Source organism: Marmota marmota, unplaced genomic scaffold (assembly GCF_001458135.2).
Source record: "Marmota marmota marmota unplaced genomic scaffold, marMar, whole genome shotgun sequence".
NCBI classification, from domain to species: Eukaryota; Metazoa; Chordata; class Mammalia; order Rodentia; family Sciuridae; genus Marmota; species Marmota marmota.
The window spans coordinates 17,527,692-17,549,777 of record NW_026000019.1 but is presented as its reverse complement, the minus strand read 5'-3'; the positions used below and the strand labels follow the sequence as shown (position 1 = coordinate 17,549,777).

Here is a 22,086-nt window from a genome sequence, read left to right as displayed (position 1 = left end):
TGGCCCTAATTCCGGGGGCAGAGAACAGAACTGTCCGTGGTTGTAAGTGGAGAAGATAGAGAACTATGAACCCATGCACTGAGGAGGAGCTTATCAAAGACTACTCAGTGGATTTTATCAGAATCAAAAATGATAATGATCACAGCAACAAGGGCAGCTGATGTCTACCGAGTCCTTGTTTTGTCCTCGAGTCTACTCTAAGTTCTTTCTGTGCATCAACTCATTTAATCCTCACAATAACTGTGCCATTTCTCCTTGGAGATGAGTAACTAAGGCACAAGGAGGTTACATGGAGGGAAATTGCCAGTCACACATGAAAGTTTCAGATGCAGGCACTCAGGCTCTGGGCTCACCTTCAATCTGGACCTGAATAAAACCTTCAGACTTAACTTACTTCACTGGCTTTTATCACCCACTTTAGAGGTCATATAGCTGAGCAATATATTAGCATCTGTTATGGTTTGGATATGAGGTGTCCTCCCAAAGCTCCTGTGTTAATGCAGGAATGTTCAGAGGTGAAGTGATTAGACTATGAGAGCTGCCACCTAATCAGTGGATGAATTCACTTGATGGATTAGTCCTTTGAATAGACTAACTGGATGGTAACTGCAGGCAGGTGGGGTGTGGCTGGGGGAAGTAGGTCCCTGGGGGAGGACCACTGGGGATCATAGCTTGTTCTGGCTCCTCCTTCACTCTTCTTCTGCTTCCTTGCTGCCAGGAGCTGAGCTTCTCTCCTCGACCATGACCTTCCGCCATGATGTTCTGCCTCACCTTGGACCCATAGCAATGGAGTCAGCCAACATGAGCTGAACCTCTGAAACCATGAGCTCCCGAATATTTAGCTTTTCTTCCTCCAACTTATTCTTGTCAGGTATTCTAGTCATAGCAATGAAAAGCAGGCTAACACAGTTTCTTCGTAGCTTTTCTATAGATAATACCTCTGACATGTTGCTTACAATGGTAATAGTTGCCTAAGTTGTTATTTATAGAACTTGGAGGCCACTGTTATCCATCCCGAACCAATTAAACCACTGACCCCTTCACTTGAACGTGCACAAGTGTCCAATGGGCAACCTTTTGATGTCAGAGGGCCAAACCCCAGCCCCAGAGCATGCTAACCCCACCATCTTCTGAACACATATCCCATGAAGAGCCATGATGTGTGATTAGGCATGCAAAGGTCACCAGTTGCTTCTATACATACAATTACTTTCCCCACACCTCAAACCACCCTGCTTCTTTATCTCATCAATGACCCTAAACCCTAGGTTCAGGGAGGAGAATTTGAGACCGGCTCTCTTATACCCATGCGTGGCTGCCTTGTGAACAAACCCTTTCTCTTTCACAAAACTCACCGTCTCAGTATCGGCATCCCCTGACGAGCACAAACAGCCTGGATGGGTAACAGAACTTCCGAGGGCAGCTCTTGATTCCCCACCTCTCCTATCCTACCTTCTTCCTTCTCCTTGGTATCTGGCTGCACGTGGGTGACTGGAAACCGATGGGCTCCTTTCATTGTGGATCTGCACTCCAGAATCTACTCAGGAAGGCTGAGAGAGGAACCACGGGGAGGGAAGAGCGGCAGGTGCCACCTGTGACCCACTGAAATAGCTCTGTGTCATAGAAAGGAGAAGTCTGCCCATGAGATGACAAAAGAGGAAGGTGGCCTGCAAGGGGCACCACTGTCCTCACCTGGTCCGAGTGGACCCAGAAGCCCCAGGTCTGCTCTCAGCCCCCTTCAGAGCCCTGCCGCTCCCAGGTACGTGTGAGATGGTGAGAGGTAGGAGTCAGAGCAGGCTCTGTCTCTGAGGGTCTCCGCTCATTTTCTTTATGCTAAAGGTCCTTTCCTATTTTAAAAGTAGGAGGCAATAAATCCCCAAATGCCTGCAACAGGGAAAACAGAAAGAGGCTTTTTAAACGTACTTCCCAACCCTGAGACTCAGCTCCTGGCCAGGGGACGTGCAAACTTTTTTAATATCCTTATTCTGGATCCACTTAAATGGAAACAGCCTTTAGTATTTTTAGCTCCTGTGTAATTGAAGTGAAAAAGAGGGGGAAATGTATATTTTTTTCTCCCCTAGTTAGAATAAGAGGATGAATTACTCAATCTTTAAAGGAATCTCTGCCAGGAAGGGAGGAAAATACCCAAGAGTCCCCTTTGGCTCCTCCTCTGGCCTAGACAGGATTTAAAATCAGGGAGGGAAGCCAAGGAGAGAAGAGTGAGGACAGACCAGCACCAGGGTCTTCAGCACCAGGAGCCCAGCTCGCAGGAGACGGGGTGCCGGAAGCAGTGCCCAGCCGCCTCCCAGGTAAGTGCACCCATCGCTGAAGCTCTGCCTGTGAGAGGGAAGAAGGCCGCCGGGTGTGGATGGTCAGGGGCCACTGGACTCGCGTGCCTCAGTTCAAACCTGAAAACCCAAGCAGTGTAATGCAGGTTAAATTCAATTCAGGAAATATCTTCCAGGACCTGCGTACGACATCCTCAGCCAGAGTCACACTCTGTCCTCCGACAGGACTAAGTCCAGCATCTCCTTATCTGGCCAAATGCGGTTGGTGTTGTACTAGCTGCTACCTGGAGTAGGACATGTTTAGATAAAGTGTTTCCTTGGAGTCGATCTAGCATGTATTTCTCATCTTTTTTCTTTGTTGACTTCTTTACAATGTCAAAAACCTCCTTAAAAAAGTTCTTATCTGTTATATCTCACTGTTCTTTTAAATCCTAAAACTGAATTTTTATTTCAGTTATGATCAGGAAGCTAGTATAATTTTCCCTTTTTCTGGATTTCACATGCACCAACGAAGATTATATTTGCAAACTCACTTGCAGAACTTTGAGTTTTAATTGATCTTAATTATTACCTGTAAGAGGACAATTTCTTTTTCCCGAATTCCCAGTTACCCTCACAATGCCTCAAGGAAACCATTTTGAAACATCTCAAGAATGATGTGATTGGACTAGTTTTTGGAGGTCTGACTTTATTATTAATTTTTGTGGTTGGGAGGGAGCTGGGGAAAGAGGAGAAAGAATGAATGAGACTGTGCAGGATTTCACTTTAAAGTATAAAACTTGAGTTACTTAGATAAACATTAAAAAAAAAAAAAGGAACAATCTCAGTATAGAAATAACGAGTTCCCACAGCTGGAAATAGATAAGCCACAATGTCCAAGTCACTGGTGTCAGCACCAAGATGTTAGGTGATGCCTTCTGGGCCTGGGCTATGCACTAGAAGCTGGCAGGGACAGGATGTGCATGAAGACTCATTGCCATTGGCATTTGGGCATTAGTTGCAGATCCAGAGTGACGGCTACAGTGTGGGGAGCAGGGACTCAGGCAGAAACAGTGTCAGCACCAGTGTCCTCTTTTCTGAGGAGGGATAAAAGCACCTGACATGCTTCCACCCCACTTTGAGTCCTGCTGTATGCCCAAGTATGCAGACTGCAGCTGACTTCCAAAACAGAGAAAATGGGACAGATGACTCCAAATCGTCTCGTGGCTTCTGGTTTGCATCCAGTGCTGTTCTGTGGTTTGAAATGGAGGGTAGACTAAGGTCTGTTTCTGAGAAATGCCTGAGGGAGTTGTGCCCAGGCCCATGGAAACTCTTGTCCATCCACCACTCATTCCATAGCCCTGGCTCCTATAGGGTCTGGCTGCAGACATGAGATCATGGTTTAGGTTCTGTAGCAGCATTTGGAGCACCAATCTGTGAGCCTGTGAAGCTGATCTCTCAAGCCTAATCTCTGATGGACAGGGGCTTTGCCTGTTCCATTAATGCCAACCAGCTGCCACGGAATTATCTGCCCAGCGAGTGTGGGTAGAACAGGGCAGATCCTTGGAAATTAGCAATGGCTTCTCCTCCTTGATGGAAGGCAGGGACTTTGAAGTTATTCAATATGTGGAAAACCACACATTAAACTAAACAAAGGATTTTAACTTTTCATTATGTGCCTCTCTTCATTATCATTTAGCTGGAGCAGAGTTTGCCATAGATGCCCCTTATACCCTTGGGGAATAAGGTTAATTCTGTATCAAATATCAGTCAGCTAGGGATTGGGTATTTGGTTGGATGTGGAAAAAGAAGGTTCCTGAATTTAGGCCCTGTATCCATTTTATCTTGAAAGCTAAAGGAGGACTTTCTGTGAGAAAGTACTTCATCCCTATAGGGGTGAGTGAACGCTCTGCCTGATGTTCAGGAAGAATCTCACAAGTGCTTAGCATAGCGCCTGGCATGTAAAAATGCTTGGAAAGTGGGAGCTACTGTTATCATCACCCACTTGAGCCTTTTCAAGGCAGATTAAAATTCAGTTGACAAAACAAAATAAGCCTGATGGGACCCCTGAGAAGCGATTGAGTGCTAACACTAGTTCAGGCGCCCCCTTTATCCTTTCTACTGTAGTGGGCAGCAACCCTGAAGGGAAGAGGTCTTCAGGAAGATGGTCATTGCGCCACGGTGTGAGAATCATCTGCAGGCACTTCCTGGGGGCTCACTGGGTGGATCCAATTGAACTGGGGTGGGGTGCACCCAGAATATGACCATATTAGGCCTATCGCATAAGGCCACAGTCTCATCCTCATCCTCACCTAGCCATCCCGAATCCTATGTGGAATGGCTATGTAGACAGTTCAGTGTCACAGAGACTAGAAATAAAAGTGCTTGTATGTACCTGGTTCAACTGGGAGTTGACCTAGGGGAGACAATGTGCCTTGGATGCCACTCACTCTTCCATACTGAGGGAGGAAGAGAGAGAGGAGAGGTCTTCAGTGCAGGATGAGTTGAGCCAGCATGGGTTCCTCAGCCACTGAGAACTCACTCTCCTGGACCAAGTACTTGGGTCACAAGACCCCCGAGTCACCCCTGAGTCATCTGGGGCCTAGGTTGGGGATCACCAGCAAAACATGCTCAAGAGAATTAACAAAGGAGTGACAAGTTTGCCAGTGACATTTGTGATTGATGCATCCCTAGCGCCCACTTCCTTCATTTCCCTCCATAGTTCAGTGATGTCCACTTTGTCATTTGGGGACAGAATATCTTAAGTGACTCCTCTGGAACTCCAGGATAATACCATTTTCCCCCCTAAAAGCTAAAGCAGTGGCTCTCATTTGCCTGTGGTCAACCATACAGGCAGGATGAGGTAATGAGGGAATGAGAGAAGGCCCTGGATAAAGATCTGTAACAGTGGTTAGAAACTGGCTACCGATCTCTTTGGTGTAAGTAGTACTGTTATTTCCTGACCCAGAGTGTGTGTCCTTCTTTGGAGAGAATGAGTGACACAGAGGTCTTCTGGCCTGGGGTCGGAGAGGACTGTTGGGATTGGGAGTCTGGCCTTCTCTCCTATCAGAATCTGCCCCAGCACACAGGGACCTTGTGCACTGTGGTGTCTCCTGGGAAGGGAATTCTCCAGCTTCTCATGAAACTGGCTGGGATTTAACTCCCTATTTGGGAAAGAGCTCATCTTTCCAAGGACCAAGGGATACTAAGGGGTCCTTAACACCTTTAGACACCTCTAACAGAGAATGTCATCAATTGACCACCAACATTTTGAGGATTAAATGAGAATAATGTTTGTAAAGTATTTGGCACAGTACCCATCACCTTTAAACACCCAAATTCCAGTGGCTATTATTTAGTTCGGAAAATATTTAGCCAGAACTGTACTGTGAGACTGGGAATACAGAGGGTATCAACACAGTTTTAGCCACTGTCATCCCTGAGCTTATAAGGATATCTGGGTAGAAGCATCCATATGGATTTGGGGGCTGTTAATGTTTGTCTGGAAATTAAAGCCACAGAACTAGGTGCAGCTACCAAGAGGACGTAGAGCACAGGCAGAGAGCCCTGAGACATCAGCAGGTCTCTGAAGGCAGACCCGATGGCCATCCATCCAGCTCAGACTCAGCAAAACCTTCAGAAGAACAATACCAAGCAGTTTGTTCCTGTCTCTCTGCTGTACCCAGCCCTCTCCTGTAGTCAGAATTAAACACATGCTCAGCTGCAGCAAGACAGTGAATTTGACGAGCCCCTGGTTTCCAGGTTTCTTGTAGGCACTTTTCCTGTATGTAAATGCCCTTTGCCTCTTGCACTCCTGCAGCATTTACCCCACTTTCCATAGGGAGCTACCCCTCCATAGGATGAATATTCATCTCTATTCACAAGTCTCATCCTGTGTTTTTCTCCGTGAAACTGGGAGCCCTCCAACCCAGCCCTGGGGAGCGCAGTCTGTGGTGTGCAGTGCATACCTAAGCAGCGATGAAGTCATCCCTTCCTTGTGCTGTTCAACATGGAAAGTCTCCTGCCACGTGTTGGAGTGGGAGCCCACAGCTTCTCTCCTTGCTCGCTACACTTGTTAGGTTGAGGATTTCCCAGCTCATCTTCTTTCGAGAAATTACCCTGCCCAGGAAAATCTGATCTCAACATGTGAAATCCGAGAGGCTGCAATTAATGAGGACATCTTGTTACAATTCAGAAGGACAGGCGACAGGGAGGGCTGCGAGAGCTTCTGGGGTTTCTCATATTCCAGGCTTCAAAACAAACACAGTGAGACGGGCTTTGGGCAGCCTTGCTGTGGTTTATGGCGAGAGTCCCTGGCTTTTTTGCATTTGTTCAGAACTAATTCAGAAAAACATCTGCACTCCATTTAGGTCTCAGGAATAGTCAGCATAGGCTGGGGGTGGGCAGAGAGGCTTCTCTGGCTCTGTTGCTCCCCAGGAGGGGGATTTAGGGTGGAAACACTGTAGGAGCTTTGGTGATGGACGTGTGCTGTTACTGGAAATTGCAGAGCGTGCAAGCTGAAGGGCCCCATAGCTGGAGACCCCACACCTGAAGTGTGGCCTTGCCCTCCTCTGTGGTGTGGTCAGAGGCACTTGGCTCAGTGTCTCTGAGCCTCAGTTCCCACCCTGAGGAGAAAGTGGGGAACTGGAGTGTGTCTTTTGTATCACAGGGCTGAACCTTTTAAGATGGCGATGGCGACATCTCATTATTTCTGTCCATCTGCCTTCTAACTCACTACAGGCTTTCCTGCTTCCTCCATCCTCACATAAGTCCCCAGCAGATTCCCGAGTTTTCTGGTTGCTTTTGGGTTTAGAAAAGAACCACTTTTTGAAGGCAAATCTGTTTCAATATCAGAGTCTCAGTTTCCTTCCTCTCTCCCAGCTCAGGCATGAGGTTGGAGACCACACGCAGGAGGGCAGGGCCATGGTCAGCCAGGTACTTCCCTTCTTCCACTTCTCACCAACCGAGAGCAGCTCTGGCTTCCCCGGGTGCTGCCTGTTGCATGGTGGGGGCTGGGGAAGCAGGCCAAGGGCTCTCTTATTTAGCTGGGACTGTACTTCCCTCCAGTTACTGAATGCCCATGAAATGGCAAACTCTGAGCCAAGTGCCCACCTCTGAATTAGTCTTGGCCAGAGTCAGGTATTGGTCTCTCTTCCTGCCACCCCCCTGTTCTCCCTAAACTCACCCCAACCCAAACCTGTCTTAAAGCAGCTCTCTTTAAAGTCTGCAGACACTTATTACCCACTGTCCAAATCCCAGGACAGTAAGAACTGCCCCGACCATCCCACTCCCGCTGCGAGGGCAGAGCCCTGCTCCTGAGGTGCAGTAGGTGCTTGGAAATGTGAGCTGCCATGATTATTACTAGCCCCAATACACACTTTGGATGATTGGAGAATAAAGAGGAGTGAATGGAGCAAAATAGTAACACAAACTCTCTCTTCCAAAATGGCTAGAAGGGTACAAGCCCCCAGCACATTAAAATGGTTAAGGCTCCAGGGGGTGGAGGTGCTTCTACCCAGATGTGATCATTGCACACTGAGTACATGTGTTGAATTATCACACTGTGTCTGTAAAGCCGCACAGATGTTATGTCTCAATAAAAGAAGAACTCTTTATTGGCATCATTCTGATTAGTTCTCAGTGGTGGCACATCCCTTGGGTATGAGGTATATAGTACCTGTGTCCAAATGAGGGAATTGCCTGGGGACATGAATATACTAAATTCACTTGCTATTTGCATGAGACACTTATTTTGTTATCTGTCGATACTGAGCTCATTTGCTGGTGGTGTAAGAACATCATGCTGACAGACCCAGCACAGGCTTGCAATAGTGTGGACCTGGTTTGAATCCTGCCTCTGCCACCTACTAGTTGAGCAACCCCTGGTAAGTGCTTTACCTCTCAGACCTGGTTTCCTCTCCCACTAAGTGAGGAGCACAACATTGACCTTCCACAGCACCTCTGAGCCTTAATAATGAGGCTCCATGCACCTGGCCAATGGCCAGCATGCAGCAGCAATTGGACAACAGAACTTTGCTGTAATGTATTGTAATATTATTATTTTTATTTAATTTTTTAAAAAAAATATTTATTTTTTAAGTTGTAGTTGGACATAATACCTTTATTCCATTCATTTATTTTTATGTGGTACTGAGGATCGAACCCAGCGCCCTGCGCGTGCTAGGTGAGCGCTCTACCACTGAGCCTCAATCCCAGCCCCCCATTATTTTTATTTTAAATAATAATTCTACCAGAGCCCTTCATCCTTTATTTCCTCTATTTTCTGATACCTCATAAATGATAACCATTTAAAAGATAAAATTTTTACTCTGTACTAGAATTTGTGATTAGGAAGGTTTATTCCTTTTTCTGACCTGTGTAGTTGTCCTCCAGGTCAGTTCTTTTGATGGTCTTGTGCTGTTCTAGCTATTAAGCTGGAAGAGAGGCAGCATCTGGCAAGGCCCTGTGAGGCTGCTAGGATGCTGACGATGGTCCAGCTCTCAACCTGATTGTGGGTGCAAGGCTGACTGATGTCTTTACCAGTCATTAAAGCAGAGCTGTTTATGTGCTGCTTTTTACTCCAAGTACAATCCTTCACAATTACAAAAAAAAATGGGGATGAACAGGAAATCACTTTGGTAGGCTCTTTTTTTTTTTGGCGGTACTGGGGATTAAACTCAGGGCTTTGTGCATGGAAGGCAAGCACTCTACCAACTGAGCTATATCCCCAGCCTTGGTAGACTCTTACAAACAAAACAAACCCCAGAATGTTTGTTGAGCTCTTGCTGGGTGCTGGGCACAGTGCTAAGCACTCTGACGACAGGAGGCAGCAGCATCCTTCCTGTCCGAGGAGGAGGCTAAAGCAGAGAAGGGCCCGCCCAAGGCTGACGCCCTGGGGCCTGTGTGGTTTGTTCTTAGGCTGCCTCTCACCCTGTGCAGGAAAGCCTGGGTGGAGGAGGACACAGGCCCAGGAAAGGACTTTCAAACTCTCCCACCAACAATTAATTACAAGTTTGTGTGGGTTGCAGAAGCCCATTGTCAAGGGGCAGCTTGGTGGATGGGTTTCTAGATACCTGTGGCCACGCAAGCTCACCTCGTGAATGAGGTTCCTGTGTGTCCTGTGAGCCCACCTGGGTCTCTAGGTCTGCCCTGCCTTGACTCTTCAGTAGTCAGAGTATACAACTTCCCAGATGGGAACTAAGGGAACCAGAGGGGAGAAGGGTCCATCTGCCACTGATGGGGGTGAAGGCCCATATCGCCCCCTAGTGGCCAAGGAGGTGAAACATAACTGCCTGACACCAGGCCACCCTTGACCCCTGGCCTCGAGTAATAGGGACTGAAGCCCTTAGTGTGAGACTCTGTGCCTTTGCCTTAGGACAACAATATGATGAACGCACCTTGGACCCCAGCCCTAAAAGGTTCAGGTTAGCAGGGAGACAAGCTGTCTTCAAGAGCGACTACAAGAGACCACCAGAGTGGGACCATTCAGTACTCTGAACGCTTAGCAGAGGGAGAGCTGGTTTCCAGCTGGGGTGAGATAGAGGATGGGGGGCAGGGGAAGAAAGAGAGAGAGAGAGAGAGAGAGAGAGACCTCGTGGATGAGGTTCTTATGTTTTGTTGGTATGTCTGTGGAGGCAGGATGCTGGCTTTGCAGCCAGTGATTTGGATCTGAGTAAAGATCTGCCCTTGAGGCTGTGGTGTCCAGGGTGACTTGTTCGGCCTCTGAGCCTCTACTTTCTCATCTGCGCAAAGTAACATGACATCACTGTGATGAGCCTGGTCTTTGGAGTCAGGTTATCTGGTCTCAAATCCTCCGACTGGGATGGGGCTGCAGCTCAGTGGTACAGTGCTTGACTGGCATGTGTGAGGCGCTGGGCTCCATTCCTAGCTTCTCTCTCTCTCTCTCTCTCTCTCTCTCTCTCACACACACACACACACACATACACACACACAAATAAGTTAAAAAATCCTGCCACTTTTGTTTGTGTGCCTGTGAGCAAATCATGTAAGGTAGCTGTAGCTGTATCTCAGTTTCCCTGTCTGTAAAATAGGAGTAATAATATATTTCACAAAGGGTCACCAGGCTCTAATGAGTTAGCTGATGTGAAGCCCTTGGAACAGTGCCTCTCACATCGCAAGGACTCCACGTGCAGCTATTATTGCTGATATTATGCAGAGGATAATATTAGGGCTGTTGACAAGATTAGGGATTAGGATCAAAGCCTGGCACACAGTGGGCTCTCAACACAAGACGGCTGTTCTCCTTGCTATTGTCAAAGTGCAGGTGAACCTAGAATTAGAAGTGAGAGCAAGGAAGCTCCAGATGGTGTGAACAGGGTAAGCAAAGGCAGGAGGCAGGACCATGCCTGTGTGAGCAAGGAACAGAAAATAATATTGCTCAGCCCTCAGGAGATCTAGGATGAGTTCTTTCTGTTGGCTTCCCATCTTCCTATGGCCGCTTTAGGACCTGCTAAAAACACCAGTTTCCCTCAACAATCGCATGGCTTTTTTTTTTTTTGTATTTTTTTTATGGCTACAGGTCTCAGGGAGGGTCTGCTCCTTGTCTCTCCAAGGATGGGTCTCCAGGGAATGTCCAGCTTCCCCCTGGGGCTCCTGCTTGGCTCTGTGTTCCTGGTGGCTTCGGCCCCAGCCATGCCTGAGTCTCAGGGCTGCAGCAACAAGGAGCAACAGGTGACCGTCAGCCACACCTACAAGATTGATGTGCCCAAGTCTGCCCTGGTCCAGGTGGAGACTGATCCCCAGTCCCTCAGTGATGATGGGACCTCGCTCTTGGCCCTGGGGGAGGCCGGGGAGGAGCAGAACTTCATCTTCAGGCACAACATCCGCCTTCAGACGCCACAGAGGGACTGTGATCTGGCAGACAGCGTCCAGGACCTCCTGTCCCGGGTGAAGAAGCTGGAGGAAGAGATGGCAGAGATGAAGGAGCAATGCAGCGTCCAGCGCTGCTGCCCAGGAGCTGCTGGTGAGTTGGCCAGTCACTCAGCACCCACTTGGGGCACCCACGGGCCTCAGGAGCACTCTGAGGCTGCACAGTCTCACATCTCACTCTGGGTTTTCTCTGGGATTCGGCTCGTTCCCACTATTTATTCCTTGGTTTCAGCTCCAGGGGATATCTGGATGCCTGATCAGGGAGGGACCAGAAGCTCTTGAAGACACCAGACTCCTGGGGCAATGTTTCCAGATGGGTGTGGCTTCTAGGGGCTTTCTTACCTGCGGATCCAATCTCCACTCAAAGGGGAAGCAGTGGGGTGTGCAGGAAAGATGGAGGCCAACTGTGACTTGGCAAATTCCTTAAGTCTCCTCAACTGTCCAGTCAGGATGATTCCATCAGCCAGCCTAGTTCTGAGAATTACAGATGATATGTAATAGATTCTTGGCCAGTGATAGATGTTCTGGAGGTTGTGACTATTTATTTAGTAATAAAATGTCACAATTTGATTTTACAAATAATGAAGTTCCCTCTGTCCCACCCTTTTAAAAACATAAGACACCTAGATTGAACCAGAGGACAACCAATGGTACTGAGGCACAGATTTTTATATCTGAAGGAATTGCTAGGGTTGAGAGCACTTCCTAAATGCCAGGTACAAATGTAGGCACCAGGGACACTGCCATGAATAGAACAGTGTGGACCAGTCCCTGAGGAGCCCCCTCTTAGACACATCCTTAGGAAGGAAAGATGTTCTGAGAAGCCAGAAAGGTGTTCTGAGAATGGACAGAGAGGGCACTGCGCTGAGTGGCCTGCCCTTCCCCTGCCTCTTACCATAGAGGGCTACAGAACGGAGCCAGGTTAAATCCCCCTGCCAGGTCCCCGTGCCCATCATTGAGACTGGGCTATTTTGTAGCTTCAGGGAATCCTTTTTTTCTGAGGCCTTCCTAGGTCTAGCCCCACTCACCCACAGCTAGAGGACAATCTCCCTCCTGCCTGGCAGAAGCCATGTCCCTTTGTGTCAGCCAGCCAGCGACCTGCCACGTTGGAACATTCAAGGCCCATTCCTAGGAAAACACTGAACAGTTCTCATCATTCAGAGGGGACAGAACCCAGGGAGTCATCTGGGAAGGGAAAAGGGTGGTGTCCATAGCTTCTCAGACCAAGAAAAAGAGAAAAATGCCTGTAGCTTTGGCAGGTTAGAGGTGGGCCCAGCTGGAAGGGCCCGAGGCTCTGTCCTCCACGGGGAACTGGAACCGGGTCATCCCCGGAAGAGCCAGGCAAGACCCAGATACCCCGAGCCTTCTCTAACCCGTCTCCAAGGAGATGGCCATCCACCATGGTTTCCTGTCTTCCCCCAGACCTGAGCCGCCACTGCAGCGGCCACGGGACCTTCTCCCCTGACACCTGCAGCTGCCACTGCGAGCAGGGCTGGGAGGGCGCCGACTGCGAGCTGCCGGCCTGCCCCGGGGCATGCAGCGGTCACGGGCGCTGCGTGGACGGGCTCTGCCTGTGCGACGACCCCTACGTGGGGCCCGACTGCGCCTACCCGGCCTGCCCCCAGGACTGCAGTGGGCACGGCGTGTGCGTGCGCGGGGTCTGCCAGTGCCACGAGCACTTCACGTCGGAGGACTGCAGCGAGCAACGCTGTCCGGGCGACTGCAGCGGCCACGGCTTCTGCGACACTGGCGAGTGTTACTGCGAGCTGGGCTTCACTGGCCCCGACTGCTCCCAGGGTGAGAGCTGAGACGTGCCTTGGGGCCTTGTTTGCTTCCACCTATGGTTCCCACTCCTTGAACCATCACTTGCACTTGGTCCTGTGAGGGGGTATCGGCCTTCAGCCTACAGCAGATTCCCTGGAGGGCTTCTTAAACACGCATGCCCCAGAGCTTGTGATCCTGCAGGTCTGGGCTGGGGCCTGAGAATTTGCATTTCTACAAGTTCCCATGTAATGCTGATGCTGTTGGTTTGGGGCCTGAACTTTGAGGACCACTAAAGACTGTTTGTGGGGGTTTGCACCTGTCCTTCCCCACCATGTGGGAAGGTATCAGTATTAGCTCCTAACCAGATAACAGTTTAAGCGTGTGTCCCGTAACAGGAGCATACTTAAGTCTCCTCCTCCAGGCCTGCCATCTTAGTGCCAAGTGTGCAGTAGGTGCTCACTGAACACCCACTGGCTAGATTCACATGCTTGTTCCACACCCACCCCTCACTTGTTCCTGTTATGCACACAGTGGTGGCCCCCCAGGGCCTGCAGCTACTCAAGAGCACAGAGAATTCCCTGCTGGTGAGCTGGGAGCCCTCCAGTGATGTGGACCACTACCTCCTCAGCTATTATCCCCTGGGGAAGGAGCTCTCTGTGAAGCAGATCCAGGTGCCCAAGGAGAAGCACATCTATGAGATCCCTGGCTTGCTCCCTGGAACCAAGTATATAGTCAACCTGCGCAACGTGAAGAAAGATATTTCCAGCAGCCCTCAGCATCTCCTGGCCACAACAGGTGAGGAAGCAGCCAGATGCCCCCAGGTTTCCCAGGAGAGGCCCCATTTTGGGTGTTTTCTTACACTTTCCCCACAGATACCCTTCTGTGGGTCAGGACATTGTCCTAGTAGATAGTTTGAAAAACACAACCATTAGGTTCTGGAGAAGAGTCCCAGTTCTGTCTTCTCTCGCTGCTCCCAGATTATTGGGTCCTTCATGTCAGTAATGGCAGCCTGCTGATTTGGGGTTTAAGGGGTCCTTTGTGTCACTGAAATTAGTCAGGTCTGGCTGCTTTGCACCCCACATAAGCAGCCAAAGAGTAAACCTGCATCCCTGGCCCTTCATGGAGACTCCAAAGCCTTCAGCAAGTTCAAGTAGGAATGCGTAAGAAGCTGCTGAAGCTGCCTGCGTCAGTTAGATTCATCTCAGCAGGAAAGAGAGGAAAACACAACTGAAGGAAGTTTAGGGAAGAGTGTCTAGCCTCACAGGGAAAGAGGCATGTTGGAGAGCAAAACACGAGGACTAGCATCAGTGGAGATCCAGCCCAGCCAGAAAGGGAGAGGGGCAGGCACTGGTACTCAATGCAGAGAAATGTTCAGGAAAGATACCTGATGAGGCACTTTTGGTGAAGGAATGCAGGCAGGCACTGTTTCCCCACAGGAAGGGAGTGAAGATCAGTTTCATGAACTCTCTCCTGCTTTCTGCTGGGGACTGCTGCTGGCTGACCCCAGAGGCTAGAGGGCAAGGCCCTTGGCTGACTTGATTCACAGAGGTTGCAACCTGCGCTAGAGAGTAGGATGCAGGCTGGTGGGGCCTGGCTTGCAGGGACAGTCTCCTGCCAAATACCAAATACCACCAAATACCACCAAAATATTTGGAAGAACAAGCATCACGGCTAATATGATCAGGGCAAATGGGTTTTCCTCTCGGTGAATGCAAAGCCAATGAGCCCAACCAGGAAACAAGAGTGGAGAGAGCTTTAATACTTGCAGCAGGTGCACAGAGTGCCAGGGATAACTCTCAAAGCAGTGTTCTCCTCTGAACAAAGCAAGCTGGGGCTTTTATTAGGAAACTCATACATATTCATTTAGGAAAGACTCAAAATCACTTGTAGAGGTGGGCATATTCCTGAGCATGCCCAGTTTGAGGTCATACATTATAGATTGAAAAAAAATGGTAGATAGGGATGCCTCTGGGTGAAGAATTTAGTATTATAATAAAAAGAATGAGTCAGAGTGACTTAGCCATTTTGGCTGTCCTGGTAAGTTTCTCTGAAGGTTTTTAACGACAGCAGTAGCAGCAGCAGTAGCAAAAATAGCTTTGAAAGCACTGCTGATAGTCTTTTGAAGTGGCAGAGGCTTTTCCCCTGTTAGTATAGGTTCTTGCCCCTAAAATTGCCTATCTAGCAGCTAATATTCACTTCTTCGAAATTTTTGTTTCCTCATGAAAGTTCTTAAAGCAACTTAGATCTTCCAGGGTTTGGAGAAATCTAGCTGTTTGAAAGACTCCGATTCATTCCTTTACTCAAAACATTTTAACTGAGCACCTGTCATGTGCCAGATACTGTACAGGGGCTGATGATCCTCCTGGGAGAGAGTCAGGTAGATCCAGGTGGGTGGGACTTTGGCATGTAATGAGTCATCTTTGCAGAAATGCCAGGCTGCTTGTCCTTCTTTGATGGTAGGAATAGGGTGGGGGAGGGATGGGTCAGAATTGAAAAGGGCCAGGAAAGACAGTACCTTGAGGGCACAATTTCTGATCACCCTTGTTGGTGCCCTCTAGCCAAAGACACCTAGTTACATCCCTGTAGTTGAACAGGTTGGATTTATTGATTGTTTTAGCTTGGAGAATGCACACCAGGGGGACTCGTGGGGACATCTCAGTAAGAGAGTGTAAGAAAGGACTGGAGTGTATGGAGGACTGGTTATAGGCTTGGGTTAGGTAATTTGGGGGAACTAGGGGTAATTCTGTGGGTGGTATCTTAGAGGATCTTATCTAGAAAGAGGATAGACTGGAGGGAGGCTGAAGGAGAGGGGATGTTTCATTGTTTGTGTGGCAACAGTCATATTTGTGTCTGTGTTCAGATGTGGTCACAGAATGGCCTGTTTTTGCTACAGAGTGGTCTTGTCTGATGCTCATGTTCTGGTAAGGGCTCTAGGTCCAACAGAACACCAAGCCCTAGCTGTGAAAAGCCCTAACTGCTTTTCTCCTTTCCCTCTTTTTATCTGTAGCTGCATCTGCCTACAGACAGGAGTGTCTAGCCTCAAAGGGAAAGAGTAATATCTGTTCAGAAAGTTGTAGCAACCCCTATTGGCATCTTGCTCTAGGGACTTGTAGAGTCTGGCTACTGTGAGGTTTGTCTTTCTGTCTAATCTGATTCAGGTTAAAACCTCTGTCTTTTGCTCTTCAGGGGAGCCTCAGACCCAGCAAGGCTTATCATCCTCATCATAATCTTGAACATTCTCATTAAGTCCTTGCCTTTTCATTTGTGAACCCCTCCCAAATCCCTTAAGCCATGTAGGCCCTCTGCTACAATCTGCGTGTCACCTTCGTTACTCTCCTCCTGACCTGTCTCTCAGGAATTTCATCTTTGAAGGATGTCAAGAAACAGGACCTGGGCTACAGGTGGAAGCCAGCATTGGGAGGGCATGCTTCCGAGAAAGGCTTCGAGGGGCTTTATCCTTAACGAGGGGCTTTATCCTTAACATAGGGAGTCAGGGACACTCCAGGGGACCAAGGGACCTTGACATCACCAAGTTCACACCCTGCCTGATGCATGAGTTCCCTGACCCACATCCTTGACAACTGGTCAACCAGCCGGGTGGGAACACCTCCAAAGAGGTAAAGGTTGAGAAGTGACTGTGGAAGAGGACAAGGCTGAGAACCTGGGGACTTGTCTTCCCTTCAAGGTCAGGCTCGATTGGCCTGGGAATAGCTGTTGGAATTCAAAGTACTCCCCAAAGACTCCAGTCAGTGCCCTGCTCCCCGAAGTTCTTCCCTAAGAGCCACATCAATGATCCATTTCTCTGTATTAATTATAATTTCACAGTTCTTTTCCCCTGAGTGGAAGGGCAAAGATTTAGCCTAAAGTACTTTGCTATGAATAAAGCTGAGCAGGTGCTCTCCTGCTTCACAGGGGAGGCAGCTGGGGCAGCATGAGGACACCAGGTACCTGGCGGAAGTACTAAAATTTGTTAGAACTGCAGGAAGGCTTCATAGAAGGACCAAGTTGAAATTCACCTACTCTATAGTTTAGCTTTGAGTTAATCCTTAGAGAAGAATTTGCAAGTGAAGGGCTATAATTTGGGAGATGGAGGGAGGAGCTACGTGTATGACGATAGATAGAAGTTATACTATAGAAAATTTGGAATGCGTTTCCCAAACTTTACGCAGAAAGTCCAGAGCGTCTCATTCTGAGGTGGTCTCTAAGGGAAGGGATGCTGCCCCTGAAGGGTGACCAGTTAATTCAGAGCAATATCTGATCCTTGTTAAGGACCCTGTCCTAGGGTTGAGGCCAGCTCTCTCTGTGTAGCTGATGGCCATTACAGACTATGGGGACCTCTGCTCCTCACTGCTGTCTCCTGTGCTCTCTGACCCCTGACCCTAGATCTTGCTGTGGTTGGCACTGCCTGGGTGACAGAAGAGACGGAAAACTCCCTGGATGTGGAGTGGGAGAACCCGCCGACCCAGGTGGACTACTACAAGCTGCGGTATGGGCCCTTGACAGGGCAGGAGGTGGCTGAAGTCACTGTGCCCAGGAGCAGTGACCCAAAGAGCCGATATGACATCACTGGTAAGAACTGCACTGAGGACGTGAGGTGTTTGCTGAGGAGGGGGAAGTGGGGGGGGGGTTGGGGGTGGTGGGAGGAGGTTGAGATAGGTCTGTGGAGCCCTGGGAGGGTTGGGTTGGCAGGCCCTGGAGGGAACCGGTTCCTGTTTTAGATGACTGAGTAGTTGCTGGAAGCTGGAACTCAGGAAACGGGGATGCAGCGGGGTTGAGTTTTGCAAGGCTTGAAGTTTATATAATTCTCAGGGCCTTGTGTGTGTGTGTGTGTGTGTGTGTGTGTGTGTGGTGGGGATTGAACCCAGGGCCTTGTGTGTGCCAGGCAAGCACTCTACCAACTGAGCTATATCCCCAGCCCCTTTCAGGGCCTCTTGAAGAGCAGGAGTGCGCAGTTTTGAGTAGTTGCCTGGGAAGGAGCCCTTGCAAGTTGGGGCCCCAAGGCTTATTCGCTCCATGGCCAACCTTCTTCTGCGGCCTTGTTCTGCCCTCTTCTCCTTCCTCTCCATCTTGAGAGAACATCTTGGGGTCCTCTGTGTTGGTGGACTGGAGTAGGAATATGTGCATATCCATGCACTACTTTTTTCTGAACTTTGCCCCTGGGTCTGAATATTTGTATAAGGAGGAACAATCTCTCTCTCTCTCTTTTTTTTTTTTTTTCTTTTTTTGGTACTGTGGACTGAACTCAGGGGCACTCGACCACTGAGCCACATCCCTAGCCCTCTTTTGTATTTTATTTAGAGAGAGGGTCTCACTGAGTTCTCACTTGCTGAGGCTGGCTTTGAACTCGCAATCCTCCTGCCTCAGCTTCTGGAGCCTCTGGGATTACAGGTGTTTGCCACAGTGCGTGGCTAGGGAGGAACAATCTTTCAAATTGCTTCTACAGAGAAATAATTTAAAAAAAAAAGAAAAAGAAAGGTGTGGAGAGGGAGCTAGGTATTATAGTGAAAAGGAAAGAGACTTTTTTTGGCGTGGTGCTGGGGATTGAACCCAGGGCCTTGTGCATGTGAGGCACTCACTTTACCAACTGAGCTATATCCCCAGCATGGAAAGAGACTTTTAAGGGAAGATAATTGTTGGAAGCAGAAAAACATTTGGGGTTATGAATAAAATTGGGAGATAAGTGCTAGAAGGCCCAATAAGGAACCAGAGCTCGGACTTCACCTCCTCTGTCCTGTGCCCCCCACCATCAGCCTCTTCAGTGATGCCTTCTATTTCACCCATCCTGGGGCTCTTTATCTGCCCGTACCCTGAGTCTTTGGGAGGGAAGCAGAACCCCTCATCTCCCCTCCACAAGAGAAGTCTGGGGGAAAGGCAGTGTTGGGGGAGGGGGCTGGAGTCTGCCCTCACTCGAGCACTGGCTGCTTGTTTCCAGGTCTACAGCCCGGGACAGAGTATAAGATCACAGTTGTCCCCATACGAGGCGATCTGGAGGGCAAGCCAATTCTCTTGAATGGCAGGACAGGTAAGAGCTGCTTGGCGATACTTGCATGTTTAATTGTGTTTGCATTCAGGTATTGTTCTTGGTTGACTCTTTCCTGGATAAAAATTCTAGGATTTGCAGGCAGAGAGATTCTACCTCTTTAGATGTGTGGACATCTTTTTTCAGGAACATGAGAGGGAAAGCAGACTTCTCCTGTTTCAAATTTTTCTTGCCTAGAAAATTTCCCCCATGATCCTGGAGTCAAAGGTACTCGGCACCTTTGTATTCATCTCAATTGTTTCAATCACTGGACTTTGGACCTAGGCACTCAGTTTCATATTACCCAAGGACAGGGTGGCCGGTAGGTTTTTTCTTGCCTGATTTGTTCCTGATGTTCACACTCAGGCTGTCCACTTTGAAATATGAAAATATATTAAAGGCCCTCACATGGGAGTAGTGGCATAGTTACTATCTGTGTATTGAGAAAATACATAATGACAAAATGTTACAAATCAGTAATTTGTAATTTATAAATTTATAACTTATATTAATCATAACAGAATTTGAAAACATCATAGGCATATATACAAGACATCTATGTAACAGCTTTTAAATAATACTTGCGCCTATATTGAATTGGGAGCCTCCTGTAGTCACTCTGCTCCTGCCCGCCCCAGGTGGGAAGCTGTGATGTAGAAGGTGATGGAACTGGTGGAGGCTAATTCTTGGAGACAACAAAGATGGAATCTTTGGATTTTGAATCTTCCTTGGAAATTTTTTTAGCTCTGTAAGGGTCCGGCGAAGCGTCGGAGAAAGAGACCACCAAGTGACCACTCATGCAATTGGCAGAAGGGGATTTATTGATCTAGCATGCTAGGGCTCCGTGCCCACTCAAGAAGGGAGAACAGCCCAGAGCCCCGAGCAGGGGCTGAGCACTGCTTAAGTACACTTTTTTTGGGAGGGCGGGGATTTTACATACATCACAGTCTCCTTTAACAAATTATCATACACTGCGGGAAAATCAAACAATAATTCTGAGACATGATTAGTTCATTCACTGGCGGGAACAGGTCAGGCGGGGGTGATAGGTCAGTTCTAAAGCGGGGTACACATTTAAACTGATTGGTCTAGGCCCTGCAATGTCTACGTGCAAGACCACACAGAGCCCTTAAGTTATTAAACAACCAAGCAGTCAGGGGAAATATTTACTGGGCGGTTCCAAGCATTGTCTTAACAGCTACAGGAATTTCAGGTTTTGCATGTAACATAGGAACTTAACAATACCTAGTCCTTTACATTTTAACTCAGGCCTTGCAGCTTAGAAACTTTACAATGCCCGGTCTTTTACCCTTTAACTTTTACACTTTAACTTCAATTTCTTTTACCCTTACAGTTCTTTCCAACCTAGTCTCGAAGTAGCTAGTTGGGATGGTGAGAATTGGTGGGAGATGAGGCAAGGATTGAATTCACTATTTTAATTGTTTAACAGATTGTGTATCTAAAGTATGAAAGAGTTATAGTTGAGTGATTTTAAAGGATAAGATATAATCTAATTTATAAACTAGACAACATAGACTCTGTAGCCTGCCTGAATCGTGGACTAGCGAAACGTTATAGTGAGTTGGAAAATGACAAAGACTTCCTTGTTTCTTTCTCTGTAGCTTTGAATTCACTGAGAATTTACTCAGTGCTGGGTATTATACTCACGAAGCACTTTTCATGAATTATCTCATTTAGTTCTCAGCGATTATATGTTGTAGGGACTAATATGATTTCTATGTCATATGCATAATCAAACTAAGACGCAGAGAAGTTAAGCTCAGGAATCACCTAGCCAGGAAATGACAGAGCTGGGATTTGTATGCGGTTTGTGCAAATCTAAGCCTTTGGGCTTAGCCACAAAGGTGAAGTGTTTCCCAGTTTGATGATTCTATAAGAGATGAACACATTCTCCTCTCTTACAGAGTCAACAGAACACAGAATACCTAACCTAGGGTCACCGAACTGTGTGTGGGGACTTTTCCTCATATACCCAGAAGTTCTCCACCAGACACCAACAGAGTGTCCTGTAATTCAATTCAAGTCAGACACTCTACCTGGAGATAGTGTCAGATCCCACAGACTAAGGGCTCAGTCTCCCAAGACCCTTCTTGCTTCAGATGCTAGACACATCCTAGGTTGTGATCTGTATTTACAACAACCAACAGTGAGTTGAGGTTCCTAGGACTCTTTCCTTGGGTTCTATTAATTTGCTAGAGTAGCTCACAGAACTCAGGGAAACACTATACTTACGCTTACTTATTTATTGTAAAGACTATTTATTGCACAGGATACAGGAAAAACAGCCAGATGGAAGAGATGCACAGGGCAAGGTCTGGGGGAAGGGAATGGAGATTCCACACCCTTTCTGAGCCCACTACCCTCCTGAAACTGCCATGTGTTCAGTAACCAGGGTGCTCTAGGAACCCTGCCCTTTAGGTTTTCAAGGGGGCCTCATGTGGTAGGCATGACTGTTTAAATCACTGGCCTCTGGTGATACCTCAACCATTTACCCCTTTTCCCCACACCAGTCTTGATGAGGGGAGTGGTACTGAAAGTGCAGCCAGCCTGTGTCCTGGGGCTGTACAGGAGCTCCCAGTCATTTTTATCTCATTAGCATACAAAAAACTACTAATCACTTTGGAAAGTCCAAATGTTTTAGGAGCTGTGTGCCAGGAAAAGGGACAAAAACCAAATATGTATTTCTTATTATAAATGATTGTTATGAGCTGTGCTATCCATTAATGCACACCAGACACATCCGCGTCTTTCCACAATGTCGAAACAATAAATTCACAAGCCACGCAACTTTCATCAGCTGCGATCCACTGAGTGCCCATGGTTCACTGGTGTCATGACTATGGCAATAGCTAGCTCTTTTATCCTATTCCAGTCTTAATTGTTAATGTCTGTACCAAGTGAGTCACGCATCGCCGTCTGCACAATGATACTCGGGTTACAGATGGCGAAGAAGGGTTGTCGGCGAGGGCTGTGGGTTTAAGAGGCAGAACTGAAAGCAGAGGCAGAGGGCTGGTATAGTTGTGAGAGTGGCTACAGGTGATGGGATGAGGGGGAACCCAGCCAAAGAACTTGTTGGAGGTGTGGAACTTGTAACAGGACTATGTCCTTCAAAGTGAGGGGCCAGAT

General features: G+C 48.1%; 1 protein-coding gene across 2 annotated transcripts in view; it reads left to right on the top strand.

Annotated features, from left to right (window-relative positions):
- The first annotated feature begins 2,188 nt into the window (after window positions 1–2,188).
- Tnn (tenascin N) overlaps window positions 2,189–22,086 on the top strand; it is a 73,392-nt gene continuing 53,494 nt past the window's right edge. For both annotated transcript variants that reach the window (XM_048809997.1, XM_015491789.2), the window contains exons 1-6: window positions 2,189–2,309; window positions 10,807–11,250; window positions 12,579–12,953; window positions 13,452–13,715; window positions 17,304–17,489; window positions 18,853–18,942. In XM_048809997.1, coding sequence (XP_048665954.1) covers window positions 10,842–11,250; window positions 12,579–12,953; window positions 13,452–13,715; window positions 17,304–17,489; window positions 18,853–18,942 — 1,324 coding nt within the window. In that variant the 5' untranslated portion in view covers window positions 2,189–2,309; window positions 10,807–10,841. The remainder of the gene's footprint in view (window positions 2,310–10,806; window positions 11,251–12,578; window positions 12,954–13,451; window positions 13,716–17,303; window positions 17,490–18,852; window positions 18,943–22,086) is intronic.